Source organism: Colletotrichum fructicola (assembly GCF_000319635.2).
Source record: "Colletotrichum fructicola Nara gc5 chromosome Unknown KSG_Nara_v1_contig10, whole genome shotgun sequence".
In the NCBI taxonomy this organism is placed as follows: domain Eukaryota; kingdom Fungi; phylum Ascomycota; class Sordariomycetes; order Glomerellales; family Glomerellaceae; genus Colletotrichum; species Colletotrichum fructicola.
This window is the reverse complement of record NW_027094060.1, coordinates 2,397,257-2,420,390: the sequence shown is the minus strand read 5'-3', so window position 1 is coordinate 2,420,390 and position 23,134 is coordinate 2,397,257. Positions and strand designations below refer to the sequence as shown.

The 23,134-nt window shown below is 52.7% G+C and overlaps 5 protein-coding genes across 5 annotated transcripts; 3 read left to right on the top strand and 2 right to left on the bottom strand.

Moving 5' to 3' along the window:
• Positions 1-2,336: 2,336 nt before the first annotated feature.
• FUS6-2 (Efflux pump FUS6) lies at positions 2,337-3,277 on the top strand (the record flags this gene model as incomplete). Its single annotated transcript, XM_032020303.1, has 4 exons — positions 2,337-2,650; positions 2,708-2,773; positions 2,835-2,888; positions 2,953-3,277. The coding sequence occupies 4 exons, from the start codon at positions 2,337-2,339 to the stop codon at positions 3,275-3,277; spliced, it is 759 nt and encodes a 252-aa protein (XP_031882693.1).
• Positions 3,278-4,384: 1,107 nt separating this feature from the next.
• lox-2 (L-amino-acid oxidase) lies at positions 4,385-6,154 on the top strand (the record flags this gene model as incomplete). Its single annotated transcript, XM_032020304.1, has 1 exon — positions 4,385-6,154. The coding sequence occupies one exon, from the start codon at positions 4,385-4,387 to the stop codon at positions 6,152-6,154; it is 1,770 nt and encodes a 589-aa protein (XP_031882694.1).
• Positions 6,155-6,467: 313 nt separating this feature from the next.
• Positions 6,468-8,363, bottom strand: AMI1-0 (Amidase 1; the record flags this gene model as incomplete). The annotated part of the gene is made up of 1 exon (XM_032020305.1): positions 6,468-8,363. One exon carries the CDS (start codon positions 8,361-8,363, stop codon positions 6,468-6,470), a length of 1,896 nt encoding a protein of 631 aa, XP_031882669.1.
• A 6,233-nt stretch (positions 8,364-14,596) lies between these two features.
• CGGC5_v016179 (uncharacterized protein) lies at positions 14,597-15,592 on the bottom strand (the record flags this gene model as incomplete). Its single annotated transcript, XM_066153477.1, has 1 exon — positions 14,597-15,592. The coding sequence occupies one exon, from the start codon at positions 15,590-15,592 to the stop codon at positions 14,597-14,599; it is 996 nt and encodes a 331-aa protein (XP_066007209.1).
• A 3,785-nt stretch (positions 15,593-19,377) lies between these two features.
• Positions 19,378-22,310, top strand: CGGC5_v016178 (Uncharacterized UPF0442 protein; the record flags this gene model as incomplete). The annotated part of the gene is made up of 4 exons (XM_032020306.1): positions 19,378-20,750; positions 20,811-21,307; positions 21,561-21,839; positions 21,901-22,310. 4 exons carry the CDS (start codon positions 19,378-19,380, stop codon positions 22,308-22,310), a joined length of 2,559 nt encoding a protein of 852 aa, XP_031882670.1.
• Positions 22,311-23,134: the final 824 nt, after the last annotated feature.

Genomic DNA, 23,134 nt, shown 5'->3' with positions numbered 1-23,134 from the left:
CCACGCTCTACACTTGTCAATCGCGCGTGGCAGGGGTATGAGAAGCTACGAGTGATTCTCGCCGACAGAAACCGATCACACAAAACAAATGGCTCAATGGATCAAACATGACTCAACTAAGAACCTGTCACCTGTGGGAAGTTCATGATGAAGCTTTCCATACACGAAAGGGTTGTGATCGAATGGGTCCTGAACTGCATACCCCAGTCCCGAATTGACATTCTGCCGCCCCCCTGTGACCTATGAACGCTGTGGCGGGCATGTCCGATAACACCGAAGGGATCCTCTCTTCGCCGAGTGCGACCTGCTATTGCTTGTTTTGCATGATGATCTGCATAACCACAGAAGGCCCGTCCCATAGACCTACTAAAATCTCAGGGTGTGCAACTATAAGGCAAAGACCTTCATGAACATGCGCCGTTGAGCGGCGTCCCTGGCGATGGAGGCAGAGTCGCAGCAGGCACCCCCACTCTCACGACACATGCCGCGTGGAACAAGGTCCGCCCATGACAGCAAAATCGATGAATAGCGGTAAAGCTCTTCATTAAACTCAAAAAAGGAAAAGACGGCAAGCTCAGCGCAACATCATTAGCAAATACTTTTGACATTCCACTAATATTGATCGTAACGCTGCGCATGCTACGGCGAAATTCTACACTGCTAGTCTACCAAGGGTCCGCCAAGACCTTCTCAATGATCTGCCACGTCATTTCAAGCTGTCTACAGAACTTCACGTTCGTCCCTTGAAGTTCTCCGAGGTATAATTTGGTCCCAGATATCGTGTAAAGGCAGCATCTAGGTAGTGAGCGAAAGAATAGACTCCAGCTTCTACCGCATCTTTGTTGGAAACCCGAATTTGCACGTCGTACCGACTTTCCTCTCTAGCTATGAACGAGAAACCTAATTCAGTTGACAGCAGCCCTCGGGAGGCTGGGGGCATCATTACCAATACCCCCGAGAGCTCCCAGACGCCGGAGACTGTGATGGAATCGCCAACGTCCACAGACAAAAAGTCAGAGGCGCACACGTTCAACGAGCAGACAAATTACGTGTCGAAGGTCAAGGTCATCACGGTAGGTTGCCCCGCCTCAGAGGATTCGACTTTATCCCCCTGCTTGCTCTCGCGACAAATACTCACAAGAAAAGATTTTCCTGGCATGCGCCAGCGTGGACCTGGTAGCGCTCATGGACCAGACCACCCTGGCAGCTAGCTTGTCTATTGTTGGCAATTACCTTCATGCAGGACAACAGCTATCCTGGCTCGCTAATGGTTACTTCATGTAAGTTTTGTTCGGTTGACGATAACTCTCGCTGATTGATGCATCCGTATAGCACATCCACAGTCGGGCAGCTTTTGTACGGGCGTCTCTCGGACATATGGTCGCGTAAGGTGATCCTAATGGTCGGACTGGCCATTTTCGGCCTCGGTTCGCTGGCATCCTCTCTGGCGCAGACAGCTACCCAACTCATTATTTTCCGTTGTTTTACGGGTCTCGGCGGTGGCGGACTCATGACAGTTGCCCAGATGATCGTCAGCGATGTGGTCCCTTTACGCGAAAGAGGGAAATACCAGGGTATTCTGGCAAGTTCCTCCGGTCACGATTCCACTTCCACCCCAGACTCCCTTCCCCGCCACGGTATCAGATTTGATCAGATATCTTTTCTTCCGAACAGATGAACATCCACACCCCCCTCCCCTGCACAGGCGACCCTCCTACTAACACCTCGGTTCCTTCAGGGCGCCGTCACTGCACTAGCTAACGGAATAGGTCCCGTCATCGGCGGCACACTATCCTCCAAAGGCGGCGACTCATGGCGCTGGATCTTTCGCCTCAATCTGCCCCTGACGGCACTGTCTGCAGTATGCGCCCTGTTTTTCATGCCACTGAGGAAGGTCACTGGGGACTGGAAAGTGTAAGTAGTCTCCTGTCAGTGGCTGATGTGAAGCGAAATCTGAGCGGAGCTCCGCTCGGTTGAGGCCCCCCCGTGAAGTCGCACTCACGCTGACCACCGGCGTCCCAATGTAGGAAGACACGAGCCATCGATTTCGTAGGCATCTTGCTTGCATTGGCTGGCACCACCAGCTTGATGCTTGGTTTGACTTGGGGTGGTGGCGAGTACCCCTGGGCTTCTGCAGCTGTCCTTACTACTCTCCTCGTGGGATTCTTCATCTGCGTCGTCTTTGTCTTGTGGCAGTGGAAGGGGCCGAGATACCCGCTCGTACCTCGTAAGATCCCATGTTCCCCCTGGCCACGCCTATAGGTCTAATCTTTATCCCTTCAAATTCCACAGTGGACATTTTTCGCGCTCGCATGACCATCGGTGCATGCATCACCATGGCCATTAACGGGTGGAACTTTGTCGTTCAGGTCTACTACATTCCCACCTTCTACCAGCTGGTCTACAACTACGGGGCGACTAGATCCGGTGTCATGCTGCTTCCTATCACCCTCGTGCAGACTGCGAGCAGTACCCTCTCCGGACTCATAGTCCACTGGGTGGGACGTTACCGCGAGTGCATCTTGTTCGGGTGGCTCTGCTGGTCGGTCGGTCTAGGCCTCATGTCCACCCTCGACGAGACTTCTGGTCTAGGAAAGCAAATCGGCTATTCCCTGCTTATTGGTGTGGGTGTGGGAAACACCCTTCAGCCGTAAGCATCAATGCTTCGCCCGATCACTATGCTGTTTACTGACGCGGTCCTCGGCAGAGCTCTGGTTGCCGTCCAGGCGGGCGTTCCAAGAAAGGACATGGCCGTTGTCACATCCTTCCGCAAGTATGTCATCCCTCGGCTCTGAGATGAAGATGTATTGGTGATACTGACACCGGTGGGATAGCTTTGTGAGGAACTTGGGGGCTACATTTGGACTTGCCATCTGCGGCACAATTTTGTTTGTCACCTTCCCAGAGGCGTACACAGCCCGTTCGATGACACCATATACTGACAATTCCAAGGAACAACATCGTCAAGAGCTCGGTCAATGGTCTAGATCTGGGTGTGGAACAACGCGATTCGCTTCTCAGTAACCCACAGCAGTACATATCGTCGCTTTCTGATGAAGATGCGCAACGTATCAGAGCCGTTCTCGCGCCCGCGTACCAGAAGTCTTTCAAGGTCATTTTCGAGCTTGGTTCTGGCTTAGCAGTAGCAGCATTCTTCGTAGCATGGTTCTTGATGCCACACATTGACTTGTCCCGCCCCGACGATCACAAGTTGAAAGAGGAGGGTCATCAGGCACAACTGAAAGAAAACGCTGACGCCGCAGAGAAGTCTCCGTGATCGGCGAGATTGAACAACGTTGAGCTACATTTTCAACAATGACCAGGATCGTCGGAAGGAGGGCTTCGGCGATAGGAGGCTGGTTAAGACTTTTGGAGTAGGGCGGAGTTGTGTTGAGTTTTTCGACTCAGCAGGGCAAATTTGTACCAAAGCTCATTAGTAGCGCTAGAATGGGCTTGACTTGAGAATTTACAATATTGCCGAAGTACGTTGCATCCACGTGTGTTGGTGGAGGGGCAGGCTGAAAGAATACGTCTGGTCTCTGGTACCTCAGCTGAACGTGAAGCCATATCCCACCGGCTGCCACATCACTTACCAGTAAGATCGACGCTGATGCTGCGGCAACACCACGGCCTTGATTCGTGACAAAAATGCTCGGAAACTATCACTGTGCTAAACCTGCTGACACAAGACCCTTGCTAGTTTATGATTAGATTGATAAGCTTTTTAGCCGCGATGTGCTCCATCGGCCTAATGCACTCCGCGGACCACAAGCTTGAATTCGGTCCCCGCGGTGTGTGCTGTGGTGGTTTAAACACACGCCTTGTGGTATCGCCGAACTGCCCTGTCCGACTATCCGAGTCGTTTACATAATGCGACCGAATCCGAAGGCATTCCCTGCGTAGAACATGCAATGCTACGCAGCCCCAGTCATTTGAACATCAGAGTGGGCCAACACCAGTACCTAGTCTGTAAGTATTCACCAGTACTGCAGATCCGCGGCAAGATCGTGGCATCAAGGTTGTCTTCAACAATCACCTCATGGAACTCAACGACTAGCGTGCGCGATCAGTTTAATCACTCAGTCACATTGAATGTCCGACTCGGATTCGGAGGTAATTTCGAGCTCGGGATGCAGCTGCAACGCGAAACCTTTATGGCCAATGTTGTCAATTCGGTAGTTGTATCAATAGCGCGATCAAAAAGCCTGCAGATGGGTCCATTTCCACGATATCATCATGAAGATATAAGCAATTGGGCTCCGATTCCGGATAGAAAGCTTCATCATCGTCTTTCCTCCAAGTCTTTGAGGTCCCCGTGGCGAAGGAAATTGTTCTCACGGAAACATCGCAACTCACGATCCATCGGTTCATTCATTTCCCGAAGATGATTCCTCGCACAGGCTCAATCGTACTGGCCGCTCTATATGCCGGCTTTAGCTTTGCAGCAGCCGACTCTCAACGGCCACTACTGAAGGACTTTGACGCCCTCGGCGCCTGGTTCGAAGAAGTAGCCGCCATCAATGCCACGGGACCTCAAGATGTCGAACAAGCTAAAAACACCACCATTGCCATTGTTGGCGCGGGCATCACTGGCTTAGCCACGGCTCTCATGCTTGATAGCGTTGGCGTACACAATTGGGAGATCCTCGAGGCTAGTCACCAGATCGGTGGACGTCTGCGGACTATTTATGTCGGAGGCACCCAAGAATGGGCGGAAATGGGCCCCATGCGTCTTCCCTACAAGATCAAGTACAAGAGCGACAATGCGACGCTTGAGTACTCCGACCATGCCATGACGTTTCAGTTGGCCGATTGGCTCAATGAGATGAACCAAGGCAGCCAAACCGATCTGAACATCAGTTTCATCCCCTGGATCCAGCACTCGCCCAATGAGTTGCTGGCACTAGGCACCGGGAGACATCCCGACGGAAGCATCCCCACGCGCGCCGAGATTGCCGCAAACTCCAGCCTTGGCAAGCCGGCACCGATGGATACGCAGGAGTACAAGGACATCAAGGCGAAGATGAGCAACATTCTTCTCAACGAAGCTACAGTCAGAGAGATCCAGAAGGACGTATGGAGAGTACATGGCCGCACTATGAAGAGTGGGCTCGACGACGTCAGTCAGCAGAGCATGATGCGCAACGTTTGGAACGCGAGTGCTGAGGTGGTGGATGCTATCCACGGCGCCACTGATTACGACGTCTTCTGGGACGAGATGCATCACAACTCAAACCTGGCGCAGGATGGCAGCAAGGGCACCTTGGGCGAGACGGAATGGCGGTGCGTCGACGGCGGCTTCAGCCGCTTCTCGGACGCAATCCTACCACACGTTCAGGATCGTCTCATCCTGAACCGTCAGGTCCGGGCGATTGAGGCTGTCAAGGATGATCAGAACGCGGTCACAGGCACGAAAATCTCTTGGGTCGATGTTGATGCCAACAGAACCCAGACGAAGCCGACGGCTGAGCAGAGCAAGACCTACGATTACACCATGCTCGCGGTTCCTTTCACCATGACGCGGATGATGCGCCTACCATCCTTCTCACCCACCCTCTCGCGAGCCATGGCTGAACGCGGTCTTCGCTTCAAGGACGCCTGCAAAGTTGGCCTGCTCTTCAGCGAACGCTTCTGGGAGAAGGGTGACCGTCCGATCTTTGGCGGTTACTCGACGCCTCCTGATGCAGCTGTCGGCGCTCTCTACTACCCAGTCTATGGCCACAACGAGTCGGGGCGCCCAGGCCTCATTCTGCACTACCGCGGAGGTGACTGGAGCAGCCGCTTCGCCAGCCTCAGCGAGGAGCAGCACGTGGGAATGGTTCTCGACGCCATTGCTTCACTCCATGGCGAGCACGTTCGGGACCTGTACACGGGCACCTACGAGCGGTTGTGCTGGTTGGACGAGCCTTTCATCGCCACGGCCTGGACACGCCCGGATGTGGCTCAGCACGCGTTGTACATCCCGTCATACCACCAGACTGAGTCAAACGTCATTGTTCTCGGCGAGCACACCGCGCCCACGCACGCATGGATTAGCTCTTCGCTTTACTCCGCCGTTCGTGGTGCTGTTCAACTCTTGCTTGAGATTGGTTTGGTCGACGAGGCCAAGCAGCTGAACCAACAGTGGATGGGACGATGGATCAACATGCAGTAGAACACATGTGTGCGTCAAGATGGGAAGATTTAAGAAGTCGCGGATGAAAAGTTATGTTTTGGAGGAACATCACAAGGGGAAAATCAGCGATGAGGTTCTCGGGTAATCTAGATAGCCACCGACACGCTTTTAATTCTGCAGACGTAATGAGATCATGATTCAACCCATGAAGCTTCGTATCAAGTGACACGCTGGAATAATCAACGTGACAGGCTCGCTCATTTTCAATTCCTGAATTTCATAGACTATGCTTTTGCTAGAGGTGCGCTGTCCGGATCATAATGGGTAATGGTAAAATAAATATTCAATTTATCTACACAAGAATTGGACCACCACTAAGAGTACCGCCAGCCTCTGGCACTTTCAAGATACCTTCATTCACCAGATCGATTGCCAGCCGGCTCAAAAGTCCATCACAGCCCTTCGCCGCCAATATTCCCACAGCCACCGGCAGCTTCTCATCGTGGTTGGTTAGGGCGCTGAAGCTAGAGACCTCGCCCACTGGATAGATCAAGTCTGGGCATCCCGAAAAAACAGACATTCGGGCGGCCGAGAAGCCAGTAAAGGGCGCTGGGAGGGCTATGTCGTATCGATTCCTCGGAGACTGCGTTCCTGTCTTCCCAGCATATAAAATGAGGCCGGACGAGCATTGCAGGCTGTCATTGACTGGAGGTAGGATCTGATCGTTGAACCAGTCCATGAACATTGTTTTGTTCTGCATGGCCTCATCCCAAGAGTAGTTGGCAGCCCAGGCCCATCGTGCTAGCGGGGATGGGTTGATGAAAGGCCGACGTCCGTCGAATTGCTTCGCATAGTCTGCGTAGAACGGCTGGACCACCGCATCGTCCTGACCCTTGCCAGTGAGCACTGGGTAGGTAATGTTGAAAGTCTCGGTGAAGTTGAGATCGGCGTTAGGGTTTGTTTCGCGTATGCCCCAACTCTGGGCCACATTCAGGGTGCTCACGTTACCACCCACGAACTTGGCTAGAGCGGTTGCGAAGTTGTTCAGAAGCACGCCTGCTTCGGTGCTGGAGTTCGGGTATGACACAGTCATGATCTTGGTCGGATACTTTGGCTGCAACGTTGCTAGAGAAGTGTAGTTGGAGCCATATGTTACAGCCTGGAGTTTCTCCCACAGCTTTGGGTCTCGAACAAGGAAGCCGACAGTATCCAGAGGCTCTGATAGCGGCATGATATGGTCGGAGCTCACAGCACCGTGCGATGCTCTATTCCCAAAGACGCCGTTCACTCCTGCAGGACTGCGGATGCTGCCACCCGTGTCGGTTCCGACAGCGGCATCAAGCCAGCTGTAGGAACCAACAGAAGCACCTGCGCCGGAGCTCGAAGAGGACGGGTCTTGATAACCATCTCCCCTGGGGTTGAAGGGAGAATGGTAGTCAACCCAGTCGACGGTAGCAACCTCGCTCGTTGCAAACTGGGACAGCTTCTGTGTGCCCACAATGATAGCGCCGGCTTCGATAAGCCTTGAGATGGCAGTTCCAGTGACGTTATTGGCCGGGTATAAATGGTACCATGCGCGATTCCCGTTCGATTGTTTAACTCCGGCCAGTGAGAAGATGTCCTTCACGGCAATACGGACACCAGCCAGTGGCTTGGAGTCTGAAGGCTCGTAATACAAGCGTGAAGGCACGCCAATGGTGAACGTCGCTGAACCAGGGATCTTGGCTGGCAAGACTTGAAAAGTGCCATCGTCGTTGCCTAGTAAGGCCTCAGTGAACGCACCGGCAGTATCGTCATACAGCCGGTACGCTTGATGTAGGTCTCTAGTAGCTTTGCGCAGAAAGTACGGACCCTTCGGCACATGGGAACTTGATGTGAAGCTGACCACTGTCGAGGATGTTTCGCTAGTAGTATCAATGGCTTTAGGTGTCGAGGTCTTCGAGTTATTTGTTCCACTGAGGAGAAGCTGTGTGAACCCAGATTGAAACACGTCGTCGGCTTTAGTCCAAGCAGTGAAGATGTCGGAAAGATTATCGTGCGCCGTAGGCAAGACGGCGACCGGAACGAAATCGAAGACACCATCGATATTTGCGGGAACATCTGATTGGAGGGAGATGTTTGCAGCGACGTGGGGGCTGATGAAGTATGGGATCCCATTCAGAAGAAGAGTTGAACCAGTTGAGATGATCTGGGACGCCGCAAATGGCAGTGCGGCCACCGCGAAGATCTGCGCCGGATGCATCTTCATTGCGTGGTATGAAGGGCAGCTTCACTGTGACACGCTGCTCGTTGGCAAAATCAAAAGTATCGAAGGTCTACAAGATAGCCAAGGGCACTCTCAACTTGGACCTAGGTGAGTGTTTATTGACTCGAGCTATCTGTATGATACGTGGGTGATCGCCCCAGAACCATCTGGCCAAGCCTCCACTAGTACCTGAGAACATGAATCCTAATCCTACGGATTCCAAAGACCCCCCACGGATGGATTTTGACGACCAAGCATGCGTCAGTTTGCAGGGATTAGTTTAGAGCCGACTTTTGAGCAATTGTTGAAGAAACACACGCCCACCATGTGGAGTTGCGGAAAGAATATGCATCCATAAATGTGCATGTGCGGAGGGAGCTTTACCGAATTCTGCGCTCAAGGCAACCTCAATCTTGAGTGTTGTCCGACCCCGCAGGGGTCCCATTCCGCCAGCACCATCAGGGTGCATGTATCCATGTGACCTACTCGCGAACTAACGGGCAGGCATTCCCATGCAATCTTCGATCTCCGAGCACATTCTCGGCGGAACTCTACAAGCTTCTCAAATTCGCTCGCTGACGTTGCATTTGCAAGTGCTCTAGAATGTTTATCAGATTATCAATTGCCTAGGCGCACAATGGGACCCATAGCAGAAGCTACCTTGTTGGTTGCATATAATGTAAGGTCGAGCGCTGCGGGAGTAGTCAAGCTTCGCGGTCCATAGCGAGAGTGCGGAAAAATAAAAACGAGGGACAGACTTACCAAGCTTTCAGAGCAATTCATGGCGATTTCTTATCTGATTGCTAATATCCGGATGGATCCGCAAGATGTTTGAGCAGACGTGCTGGAGCTGATGCACAAGACTACCTACCTAGTCCCAGTACCTACCTTTGTTGAGAAAGCACATGGGCCATGTGAAGTGTGCACCAAATGAAACTTGCCATCTACCGCGCTCGTTTTGATGTTTCCTTAACTTGACTTGCGCTTTCTCTTCGAAGATGACTCTACTGCAGCCAAATTAGTGTCTCTGCATTAAATTGAGGAGCCCTTCATTCACTAACAATGGAGTTTGTAAGTTGACTTCGGAGCTACAAGATTCGAGCCCCTTGCGAAATACTTTATTGACACATACTACACCATCTTCTTTTTGACTTCCTCAAAAGCACTGTCTAGGCTCGTAATAAGAAGACCGCAGGTTTTACCATGGGCGTTGCTGATACAAGTTTTCGACATAAAGTTATTCGTATTGCATCAGAGAACCCTTTGCTATTTTCATTGCAGTCCGGTGGTAGTCCTGGCGCTAGGCTGCGTATTGGGAAGAATTTCATAATAATTAGATGATTTAGACCGGCTCAATGCCTGGTTGATACTATTAAGAGATGTATTGCTTGAAAAAGTCTAGGTTTCCCCACGCATGAAGTGAAAGGTCGAAGAGTAAAACAACAGCAATAACAATGAGCATTTTTTAGCTATGTTTTCAAGAAACCCTTTTGAAAGACTTCAATGTCTAAGATGAACACCTCGGAAATAGCGGTAAATACCTTTGATCTCCTTCTTGATAGCACGCGTCTCATTGGGCACCCGACATACTGGCATAAGTCGGAAATGTCGTGGGATAGAGATGGTTGGGAGACCGCAGTTTGACCGTATCGTCGTTTTGGCATTTTGTTCTTTCCCTAGTATACTCCCCGTTATCACCCGCCCGAAGTTTGTTTGTTTGTTTGATATTTAACGCCGTGGCGGCAAGGGCGCAGCCGCCCTTGCGGCAGACCTCCCGAAGGGTATGTGGCGTGGAGGGCCGCAGGCTCTAGCTATATACTCTGTAGTACACGTCTCTTCCTAGCGTCCTCCAGATCTTGCCCGAGGGCCAATATGTGTTCTATCCATCCCTAGTTCCCACTGGTGCCCTAGTTCCGTTATAGCAATCTGCTGTCCTGGTGACTATAGGTAGTCTGTTGTTTTTGAGAGGATAGGTTAAGTCCTATCTCTTAGTAACGCGGGCAGATCTTCTGGAAGAAGTCTGTCACGTCAAGGAAGGCCTGGAAGCCTTCAGAGTCGATAAGTAGACCCTTAAAGTAGCGCTCTAGGGAGCCTATAGGTCCTAGAGGCTCCCTTCGGCTATAAGGGTAGAGGATAGGCCACCGTTGCCTCCTCACTAGGGTCTTACGGCAGTAGACCAGGTGGTCTGCCTCTTTAGCCTCCCCACAGGAGCAGGTGAGCAATGCCTCTGTGTGATTAAAGCGTTGATGATACTGTTCAAAGTCTCCGTGGCCTGATCGTGCTGCCAGGAGATAGTGAAGGGTAGCTCTTGGTAGAGCTAGTTCAGGAGGGCAGCCAAGGGTGGCCTTAAGCCCCAGCTGGGTATAACGGGGGGGTGCTTCTTGCTTCCACCATTTCCTATGCTGGTGTTGTTCGCGTTCTTTGGCCAGTCGCTTAATCCCTGATAGGGTAGCTAGGAGGCCTCTTGGGGCTGGCAGTGTTGTGCCCTCCTTAGCTAGGCTGTCAGCCTCTTCGTTTCCTTTTATCCCTTGGTGCCCTGGGCACCAATGGGTCTGTATGTTCTGTATCCTTGCTATCTCCTGGATCTCCAGGAAGGCCGCTTGTGAGGAGTCTGGAGCTATGCCTCGGATCCCCTGAATGACGCTGGTGTTATCAATGCAGATATGTATAGGCTGGCCTTGGGAAGTAAGGAGGGCCCTTTGGAGCCCTGCCCTCGCCCCCTCTGCCTCGCCGTCAAACACTTCTGCAATGTTAAGGCGGCCGCACCCTTGGGCTATCCGTTTGTTGCTGCGGTAGATAACGAAGCCGAAACCTGTAGCCCCATTAGGGGCTTTAGAGCCGTCTGAGTAGATAATTGTATGGTTGTCTGGCACAGTCTTAATCCAGTCCTGAAACGCTTTAGCTGCTTTCTCTTTATCCTGGCCAGCTGTAGGGTCTTGTGATCCTGAGAGGTGCTGTGGCTGTAGGAGCAACGGCCTTGGGCACTTAGGTAGGAGGGCTGCTGTTCTTTGAAGCCTTGTTTGCCGCCGCCCTAGCTGGGAAAGCCTTGGGACTAGGGGGTGCTGTTGGTCAACCTTCTGTAGGCGTGTAGCGAAGCGTAGGCGTACTGCTTCGAGAGCTACTTTTGCGGTAGGCAGGCCAGAGTCTCGGAGGAGGCTGCTGGTTGGCGTGGTCCTCCAGACAGGTAGGATAGCCCTTGCTGCTACTGTTATAACCTTCTCTACCCTCTTAACCAGGCCCTTTTGCCTTGTGCTAACTGTAGCTATCTGGTTATCAGCGCTACTGCTAGTAGTAGTAGTGCTGCTGTTCCTAGCTGGTCTCTTTAACCCTGCATACCAGGTCTCAGCTCCATATAGGGCTATTGGGAGGACACAGGCAATGACAGCTTGGCGAGCAGCAGCGGCAGGGAGCCCCCCTTTGGTGTTGGATAAGTGCCGCAGGAACTGGGCCACTTTCTTTGCTGCTGCCACCTTTATATCGACGTGGTGCCGGAAGGTGAGTTTCTTATCAAACCAGACCCCTAGCCATCGTATAGGTCTAGTTGAGGCCTTTATAGTCAGGTCCTTTGCCTGTATATCTAGTAGGTCCTTCCTCTGCTTATGTTTCCTACTAAAATGGACCGCCTCGCACTTAGCAGGGTCAAATGCTACCTTATTATCTGTACCCCAGTTGAGGATCTGAGTGACCTCCTGGCTGAGGGCTGTAGCATTTTCCTCTAGAGAGGGGCTAGTCGCTAGGAGGCCGATATCATCTGCATAGCCAAACCGTAGCTTCTGGTTATCCGCCAGGATATCAGCTATATAGAGCAGAAAAAGAATAGGGGATAGCGGAGAGCCCTGAGGGAGCCCACAGGACAGAGGGAAGTCCTCTGTAGTAGTTTCCTCTAGCCTGACTCGGGCGGTCCGGCTGGAGGCGAAGGTAAATATCAGCCTAATCAGACTACTAGGCCAGCCCTGCTGTCGTAGCCTGAGGATAAGCCGGTTTCGTAGCACGGAGTCAAATGCCCCCTTAACGTCCATTGTCGCCAGGGTAGCAGTAAGCCCTAGATCCAGAGCCCTTTCGATCTCGTGGGTTAGGCAGGTTGTCAGATCGACTGCAGCCCTCCCTGGTAATGCCCCAACCTGCTGTGGGCTGGCTATCCCTTCTAGAATAGTAAGATATGCCATCCTCTTTGCTATCAGCCGCTCTAAACCCTTGCCTAAGCAGGATAGGAGGGCTATTGGACGCCAGGATCCAGTCTTTGAGAGGTCTGTTTTCCCTGGCTTCTGGATCATAACCACCTCTGCTTTACGGAAGGTCCTAGGGAAGTAGCCTGTTTGGACACAGGTCTGAAAGAGCTGCTGTATAGGAACACCTATCAGGCCCCAAATGGATTGTAGCAACTTTGTAGTAATCCCGTCAATCCCAGGGGTTGTAGCCTTTGTGAGAGTTGCCTGGCGTACTTCCTCAATGCTGACTATCTGTTGCCAGGGTATTAGACGCCTTGGGACTATAGGAGCAGCAAATGGGTTCCCAGGTAGGTCGTCTGTAGCGTCAAATCTCTCTAGTAGGGCCTTCCGCAAGGCTTGGGCTTTATCGTAGCTGTTGTTGATGGCCTGTCCATCCACTAGTAGAGGTGGGGCCTTGATAGCTAGGCCAGACTTACGCCAGCTTAGTATCTGGTATAGGTTCTGGCTAGATCTAGCCCCCTCAATCTTAGCAGCCCAGTAGGCACATTTTGCCTTCCTGACTGTGGTCAGAAAGGCCTTCTGCTCCTCTAGGATAGGCGGTGGTATTACTAGCCCAGGCTCTTGGATTTGTCGACGCCTTGCCTTAACAGCTGCTTGGTGGGCCTCTGAACACTCCTCTGTCCACCAGGGGGCTCCCCTACCCTGGCTAGTCCGTCTCTTCCCTACCGCCTGGATAGCTGTAGAAAGGAGGCTGACTAGTTGGGTAGCTAGGGAGTCTATTTCTGCCGGAGTAGGTGTATCCCCTAAGGTAGGCAGGGCTGGGATCCCTGCGCTTACTAGGTCGGCTAGCCGGAGGAGGGATGAGTCTGAGACTGTAGGGAGGCTTGTCTGGCACCTCTGTTCCTGGGTTTTTATAGGCATAGTTGTTGTGATAGCTTGGTGATCAGCCCCTGGATGTAGGTGTGGGCTGACATGGGCCTCTGCAAAGGGAATATTTGAGAAGGTGAGGTCTAGTACATGCCCATGGGTATGGGTTGGAGCCCCAGCTTCCCCAATGAACTCAAGATTATAGCCTTCAGCCCACTCTGCAATATCGTCCCCTCGGTTCCGGCTTTGGGAGCTGGGTTCCCAAGAAGAGTGGCGGGCATTAAGATCCCCAGCAATAAGGGCTCTCTCTGGTGGTTGATATCTTAGGAGGGTATTTGTTGTGTGGTTTGTGGGTTCACCTGGTGGCCTATAGACGTTTATAATAGTAACGTCGCCAGCTTTAATCCATAAGATATCCCTTGATTGGGTAGGTCTTTGTTGCTGTATGCGTAACCTTAGACTTTTGCGTGTGTAGGTCATGACCCTAGGCCTTGTGTCTCTGCTGTTCCAGAAGTCAACTGGCACATAAGAGTTATAGCCTGGGTGTGTATTAATTTGCATCTTATCTCTAAAGCCTGTCCAGGGTTCCTGGATCAGTACTATATCGATCTGGTCTGCCCAGCAGAGCTCCAGGAGAGCTGTATGAGCTGGGCTTATCTTCCCCACGTTACACTGGGCGACCCGTAGTACCCGTGGGGAAGCCGGCCTGAGCCTACTGCTCTGAGTCGAGGTCGAGGTGGGTGTAGGCATTAATAACGTTGTAGTCAGGTTTCTGTGTTACCCTCTGGCTTCTGCTGCTGCTTGGAAGCGGGCGGATAGGGCGGTTAGTAAGGGGGAGGGCTTCAGAGTCTTCAGCCTCATCCTCATCCATACTGCTGCTGCTTCCAGTTATGCTAGCAGTATCTGCAACAACAATTGAGTCTTGTGTAGGTGTGAGGGGTCGAGGGCGCTTAGATGTAGCGCCTGGCCTGGCCTCTGCTTGCTGTGTGCTGCCCAGGGAGCAGGTCTGGCTAGCTAGGAGGTCATCTGAGGCCTTGCCTCCAACCTTCCGGATCCCTCGCAGTTCCTTATAGGTGGGTATGACAAGTTTTCCGTTAACTAGTAGCGGTCTGGCTGGGCAGTTAGTGTGGCTTGCTGGGAAGGGCCCATAGCAGTTAGCACACTTGGGCCTGGCTAGGCATGGCCCAGCCTCATGAGTACCTAACGGCTTGCTGCAGTTCTCGCAGAGAGCTTGCCTGGTACAAAAGCGGTCTGAGTGAAAGCCTTGGCAGCCAGGGGAGTGTCGTTTGGGGGTACGCTTCCTTGGGGGAAGCAGACGGGCTGGGCCTGACTGGCCGAATAGGCGGAAGCCTTCCTTGACCTCTTGAGGGAGGGCGATGATGAGGCTTTGCGTAGCTTACTTCCATCCAGGCTTGTGAAGTACAGGGGGCAAAAAGGGATGGAATACTGGTACCATCTAGTAGGCACTTCTACCTTCTCAGCTGTGAGACAGTTCTTAATCTCAGGGGCCCTCTGCAGGAGTAGGGCTTGAATCTCCTTGTTCTGGGGTCTCAGTGAGAAGCCAGTAGCAGTATGGCGAACCTCAACTAGGTCTTGTGGTTGTAGGTTAAGCTCTTTTGTGACTACCATTTTTACTGAATGAGGGGCCAGAGATCTAGACGTAGGGATATGTTCTGCAGGGAGCCGAACCAGTAGGCGGAGATCCTGGGTCTGTTTTGGCTTGTTTGCGTAGTTGGTGGGCTGCCGGCCTGTTGTTCGGCTCGGCCGGGGGCCGGGGCCGGGGCCGGAGAGGGGTCCACCTGCAGTGGAGCCTCCGACGGCCTGGGCGTACGTTTTTCCGGGCCCGGGGGTAGGGGTGGGTCCAGAGATTTCTGCGGTTGCAAATCTGGTAAAGGAGTCGATAAGGTCCTGGGCTGTAGCCTTCAGGCGTGCTGGAGCCGTCCCAATGAGGGCATCTAGGCCTTTTGCGAGGAGGTTCAGGGCCTCATCTCGGAGGGCCCGGCCTTCCCGGGCTTGCTGAAGGGCGGCAGTGGCCGGTTGTGGCCCTCTTCCCAGGGGCCAGATAGGGGGGGGCGTGAGGCCCCTCGGACGTGGGGGTAGGGAGGTAGGGGGGGGAGGGGTCTTCGGCAGGTTATGTATAGAGGATATGAGGCCGTTGGGGCCCTGCGAGGGGCCCGCGGCTGGCTGTGAGGCCATCGCGGGCGAGGGTTCTGGTCGTGGGGCTGGGTTTGGTGGTGTTAGTGTTAGGGTGGCGGGCCCAGCGCAGCACTAACAGTGGGTGCTGGTGGGGTGGTATGTAGGAGGGAAGTCGCACCCGCCCGAAGTCTGACTGTCTGAGGGTGGGTGATAAGATAGTTTTATGCATAAGCTTCCAATGAAAGTAGCAGGCTCAAGGTCGCGTTTCAAAACATACTAGTGGGCGTAAACGTATTGAGTTTGGAGTTAAACTACTCTTCAATGTCAATGTCATTGGTAGTAGATTGAGCCCATGAAGTGGTAAATGGCGAAGAGGAACCGCGGTAACAACATATCAAGCATCAAGATATGCGTAGAGGCGATATGGAAGACCAGAGGAAACACAAATAAGATATGTAAGTCTGAGAGTCACGACTTACCGCACCCCATGCTCCAAGTAATTCCAGCTTTTTCTGTTTTATTTCCAGGCTCCAACGAGCGTTGTCGAGAATCTCTCAAGATCCAGTCTGGATTGTCGTCTTACAGATTCGTCAGAGACAGACACAGGAAATGTCTGTCCTCCGTCTCATCCCCATGGACGTGCCTAATGACATCTGAGGAATATCAATAGCTGAATGTGTTGTCACGTGCATATTAATAAACAGTGAATATCATGTGTGGGAGACGAGGATGCAACTTGAGTAAGAGATATCACTGGTCTCAAAGGAAGCACGCCAGGGCTACACAACGCAAAGTTTTACTCTGACTCCCACGTCGGCACCAACCAATACAAGAGGTATGAGGTCTAGCGTATCACATTATGTTTGAACGTTCGCAAATTGGTCACATTTAATCACGCGCTCTCATGCGGAAGGATTCAGCCATCGAAATAGAATGGCTTCTGAAATCCCGGTACACTCGATCAGCTGGGTGCTTGCTGCTCCATGCCCAAAAGCTGATATGAGATATCATATAATCATAAGTGTACAAAGATGGTTGAAAATGCCACAACTTATCTCAGCTAGGTGAGCCACCATGACGATGCAAGTTGCCGTTGGCGTGTCTCGGCCATCGACTAGCTTCGATCGCGGCTCGACAGCCACAACTCCGGATTCGAGTTCGGGATTCCGCTCCGTAAACATGCTCGATACTGTGGACGAGACTGCAATTATATGTGACCTCAGATAGCTGAGGTCAACACAGCGATGGTCAAGGCGCATGCCGGAGTTGTAATATGTTTAGAGGCGGATATAGGAACAGGGAAAACAGGTAACTACCTGTAAAGGCCGCCGTTACAGACAATAGTTCAAATCGGCCATATTGCCCTTGGACGCACGATTGGGTGACGCAAGCCTCAGGATAGTATTTCTCCGGCATGTGGAAAAAAGAAAAGCTCTCACCGTAGTTGGTGGCTAGATACTTTGGTAGCGATTGAAGGAAGCTTTATTCAAGAACTCAAAAATGCATTGTAATACTGTGAAGCCATTTCGACACGGGCCGTGCCCCGTTCAGAATCACCGGAGTTAGTGCTCTTCTGTAGCGGAATATTGAAGCCACAAAATTTATTAACAGAGAACTAGACAGGCAAGTGATGCAAACGTAGTCCTCTTAATCATGAGGCCATCTGACAATATTGCAACACCGAGTAATTTTGGGGATGGTCAATAGACTCCGTGTGATGCTTCCCAATTGACGGCGGTGTCATATTCAAGTCGCAGCGCGTACTCCAGATATGTAACAATACCGAACCTTGGGTCTGAGACGAGGAAGAACGAGCCCCACTTGTGGTCGCGGCCCGGGCAACTCGAAACGGTCGAAGAGCCAAATTTTAAGCAGCGGCGTCTATGAGAGCTCGTCGAACTGGGACCAAACATTAAGGCACTATCTAAACTGTTGAGTAACATGCCTCTAGCCTGCCCGAAACTCATCGACACAGCCTGAAGTCTTCTGAATTCTGCTTCTCCTGATTCTGGTCATCTTCCCCTCCGGCATCCAGACGCGCACTCAACCCCTTTATCATTCATCAAGAACCGTCAACCGAGAGCGATGTCGGAGGCCTCGAACGTTCCGCCTCCTTTGTGAAGTTTTTCATGTCTCACCGCTTCACGATAATCGCGGTTGGGCAGCCCCTCATCTCGCGTAGCACAACATGACAGGAACATATGACTATTGTCGTGATTTGGCGCGCTCCCAACGGCAAAGCAAATTCCGCGTATGCTTTCCAGGGTTCAGTCAATTTCAAAAGTTTTCAGTCACGAGCTCACGGGGCGAAACTCAAAAGTAGCTTAGCTCTCCATGCCCGATCCCAGGGCTGTTTACCCCACCAAACCTCGTGGGTGGCAAACGACCCTGTGCAGCTCTGTGAAACTACGAGCGGTCAGGTTCGTGAGTTCACAAAGTGCAAATCCCTGTGTGCCTCCCTCGACTGCTAGTTGAAGCTCGACAGCTAAACTGCCAGCTTGTGCATGGATCACTTGAAACAAGAAGAGCTTCTGCTGAGTGCCTTGCATATGTTGGACGGAAACATTTTTCCATCTGGTGTGACAAAGTGGGTCATCTAAAGTCTGCGCGAACCCCTTTGAACAATACAACGCTGAGACTCGAGCTTGAATCAAATCTTGATCACGGCCAAGCGACATGATTTCTGTGGCTGTGAGGCAAAATTTGATCTGATGACCAAGGAATGAGAAGATGGCAGCCAAGCAGAGGAGGACTCCCGTTGACGAGAAAAGGGGTGCTTGTGAAAGCTATGGCCAACAACAACGTGTGGGTGCTGCACGTGGTTCTGGCCAAGCCGATCCAGGAGTCATGACTCAGGTACTCGGATACCGGGAAGGGGGTTGACGATCCAAAAACTCCGCCATAGAGTCCAGACTTTGAAAAGCCACACAAGGCCGTGCAAAAGGTGTTCCAAAAATTGAAATGGGTGGTTCTGAAAGCCGGTGAGTTGGTGACACTGGGCATGGAGTTTGCGGGAAGACCCTTGATGTGCCCCTGACGATGCTTGATATTTATGGTAACAGAATGCTCTGGCCGCGCTCTGGTTGGCTGTGTTCGGATGACAGTCTTGCAGGACAAATCGGGTCCTTCCGCGCGGGGGGTTCACTTCGAGCCACACCAGTCTTATGCACCATGCCGGGATCGGGCTTAAGGGAGAGTCCAACGGCTCTAGCTGCGGCTCTTGGGCGCATCGACACTATTGTGTCATCTCAACTGATCTGTTGTCCATCACCACTTCACACGTCGCCAGCTCATCAGCTCACAACGCGTCAAAGAGAATTGGGAAAGCCAATGACGCCATTACACCAGTTTCAAGTGTGCACACAGCCAAGAACAGTGGCCGCACAGGGACGCACAGGGAGAACCCCTGACGAATGACGAAAGGCAGCTCCGATGTTATTAGGTAACAGAGTGCCGGAGCCCGGCCTCTGCCCTAATGAACCCGCGCCAAATATGGTGTGCTAGTACCAGCCAGGAAATTCGATCTGCTGTCATGTCCAGTTGTTTCGGCCCAAGTGGAGATATATGGATACGAGATGGCACTTCCGGTGAGAACCCTTTTTTCCAGAATTTCGCAGATGCCGGTGGCTCCGCGGGCTTCAACTTTGCCGCGTCACGAACCACCGGACCGGTTCGCTTATAAGAAAGAAGACGCTCCCCAGATTTTGCTCCCCCCCACGATCCACTCTGGCCTCCCACAGCAAACCTTTTGTGGCATTATTTAATATTTTGCTCTGCAACCTCTTTGTCAACGGCTCCATCTCGCTCCGCCGCCAAGCAGAAGAGTCGTGCTGACCGTCGATGCAATGGTCGAAAACTCACCCGCCTCTCAAGATGACGACCCCGGCCCCGAGCCCGGCGGCGGCATGTCTCCCGGGTTTGCATCCGGCAGCGCTTCCGGAAGCACAACTCCCGAGAATGCCGCAGTCACGCCTAACCCCGATCCGGCCGAACAATCGACTAGCAACGCCGAGGCCGCAGCTGCAGCCGCCCTGAAGAAGGAAAAAGGCCGTGTACGCTTCAATAGCAGAGCGGCCGTGACCCAGCCCCCAACTTCACCACCACCCAACGCAACTCTGCCTGTTCCCACTCCGGCAAACCCGCCGAGACCGTCCATCTTGCGAGGCAGTTCCGGAAGCTCTATTCCCACTGTTGCAACACTCGCCCAGGATAACCCGCGTCCCTCGGTCGATAGCGAGCGCCAGGAGGCCAAGTCTGCCGCTGCCGCTGCTCAGGAACGTGCACGCCAGGTTGCCGCAAACATCCAGCTCGGATCTCCTACCCGAGAGTCCCGAGTATCCGTTGAATCCGCCGGTACGACTACTGCAAGCGAGTATGAACCGCCCAGCAGAGAGGGAGCCTACATTCCCCTTCAAGACCTCAACTCTGATCAACCTTTGACCGGAAAGGCCAAAGAAGAGGAGGAGAAGCACGAACACCAGGCACAACTCAACTCGGAAGCTTACCGAATCGTCCGGGCCCACACTTGGCGTATTGCCGACAAGACTGAGAGCGAGGCTGGCCCGTCCAATGCTCAAGATGCTGAAAAGACTGAGCAAACCGACCACCTCCTCCCTGAAGTCAACGATGGCAACTATGACGGTGTGTACTTCGTCCCTCCGCCGAAGCAGTATCGCGGCAGCGTTCTGTCTCAGCTTCTCAAGCTGTACAAGCCTGCAGAGGGGCCTGTGCAGCCGCCCAACAACCGCAACTCTGTCGCCTCTTTCTCTAATTTCGGAGGACCTCTGTCAACCGGCACTCCGGGGTCCGAGTCTGGCACCACTACTCCCACCGGCACCGCAACTCCTAGCCGTAAGAAGTGGTACCAGGCCAACAGGTCCCAGGAGACCCTCGTCAACCTGATTGAAGCTTCTGCACGCCTCGCCAACCCCAACCAGCAGGGCGAGGGCCCAGGATCGCCAAAGGATGGCAAGGCCGCGAAGAAGCAGCGTCCCAAACACAAGCGCACTACCAGCAACTCTCGCATCAGCGCTTACCTCGCGAGAGAAGAGGAGGAAGCCAAGATCACAGTTCACATTGCAGAGACCCTCGCCCGTCAGGAGTACATCATCACTCTCTGCCGCGCGTTGATGCTCTTTGGTGCTCCTACCCATCGTTTGGAAGAGTATCTCTCTACCACCGCTAAGGTCCTTGAGATTGATGGCCAATTCTTGTATCTGTAAGTCTCATTTCTGTACTCGAAACATTCAACGAGCATAGGTACGCTAACACCGTCAAGTCCTGGCTGCATGGTCATCAGCTTCGACGACAGATCCGTACACACGACTGAAGTTCGAATGGTTCGCGCAGCGCAGGGAATTGACCTCGGCAAACTTCGCGACACCCACCATGTCTACAAGGAAGTCATCCACGACGTTGTCTCAGTGAACGAGGGAATCGAACGCCTGGATGCTCTTATCAAGTCCAAGGACAAGTTCCACGTCTGGATCAGAGTCCTCGTCTTCGGCCTCACCAGTGTCACTGCTGCACCTTTCTCCTTCGGCGCCCGCCTTATTGATCTCCCTCTCGCCTTCTGTTTCGGCTGCCTCGTCGGATTCCTCCAGCTCATCGTAGCTGCCCAGTCCAAGCTCTACAGTAATGTTCTCGAGGTCACCGCAACCGTTCTGGTAAGTTTCTTGGCCCGAGCCTTCGGCAGCATTAGAGGTGGAAACCTCTTCTGCTTCTCGGCAATAGCCCAAGGAGGCATCGTCATGCTTTTACCGGGATATATGGTTTGTAAGTCATCTCTCTCCAAACTCTGTCATTCCCCCTTCCCCTTCGCCTCTTGTTGGTTGTATCCCCCTTGATTGGGGCTCTACTAGCCTACGGGCACCCATTAGGACATCTCGCGTGCCGCCGGTCGATCGGTGCCAGGCTTCAAGCAACCTGGTGCCAGACTTGAGCGTGCCATCTCCAGCAAAAGCCAGCGCGGCTGCTATCGTAGCGTCGCGCCGTCGCAGGAAACTGAGGACAGCCGCTGATGGACCAGTGTGTTCCGCCCTCGAGCTCCAATCCCGCGCCATCGTTCCCGGATCGATCCGAATCGTCTACGCCGTCATATACAGTCTCTTCCTCGGTTTCGGTATCACCATCGGCACTGCGATATACGGTCTCATAGACGAAAACGCCGTTTCGACGACCACCTGCGAGAACCAGATCCCCACTTATCTGACATTCATCTTCGTCCCCCTGTTCGTTATCTGCATTGCCATCCTTTACCAAGCCAAATGGCGACAAATGCCCGTCATGTTGGTCGTCGCTTTTGCAGGTAAGTATTCAATACTTGAGCTGTTTTATCGTAACATCGCGGATCTAACATTGGGCCCAAGGTTACATGGTAAACTACTTCTCCGGTCTCAGATTCAGCGCAGCTCCCCAGGTCGCCAACACCCTTGGCGCTCTTACCGTCGGAGTCCTCGCCAACCTCTACTCACGTGTCCGCCATGGAGTCGCCGCCGCAACTCTCATCCCTGCCATCTTCACCCAGGTGCCAGGAGGTCTCGCATCCACCGGCGGTCTTCTGAGCGGTCTAACTACAGCCAACAAGATCACAAACTCGACGCACTCGATCAACGGCACGAGCTCTGTCACGTACGACAGCACCGAGATGAACTCGGTTGTCTTCAACGTCGCCGCATCCATGATCCAGATCGCCATCGGCATCGCCGTTGGCCTATTCCTCAGCTCTCTCATTATCTACCCGCTCGGCAAGCGTCGCAGTGGTCTGTTTAGCTTCTAATCGTAGGTAGCGTGCACTTGCCCAGCATTTGCAATCTTTCCTGTTTCACGTAGGGTTTTCATCCTGTTCATTTCCATGCAAAAGTCATGTCCATCATCCATCCAGATAGGATCTTCCCATGTAGTTCAGCACCCGGTAGGGATGGCTGACGCAGGCCCCGCCGGTCAGTCTCCCACGCCGCATCAATCGTCCATAGCCCTGCCATGGCAAGCAAGTCGGCAGGCGATCAAAAGCAACAGCCAATCACACATTGTAGTAGTATTTTTTGTATGTAAGTTCCAAAAAATTGGGGAATTCAAGGAAGCGAGGGAGTTTGGGGCTAGGAAGAGGAGAAAAAAGAGGGGAAAATCACTGTCGTTACTGGATCGGAATAGTATCATTTACTGAAAACATCAAATCTCCATTCATGTGACCAATCGAATTGAGACTCTTTGATGAAACAGGCATAAGCCGATGGAACGTTGTCCCAAAAAGGGCAACAATGACAAACCGGCGATCGCGCAATTAACTTATTCGCCGGGTCCTCAGGACTTTGGCGTGCATATCACCGAGTTCCATACTGGCGTTCGTGATCTCGGCAGTAACACAGGCGAGGTGCTCCGCATCCTTAATGTCGGATAGCTCCGTACACTACTGTTTTGGGATGTATGCTAACACACCATGGCTACCAACCTATCTATTTGGGCTTTTCGGTTCCAAATCGCCCGAGATCGCTGGCCCAAGACTCGAATATACCATCGGAAGACTTTAGCTCAATAGAACGAACTCCTACAATGCGTTGCATTTGTGTCTGCATGTTAAAGAAAGTTGCCCGTCTCATCGGT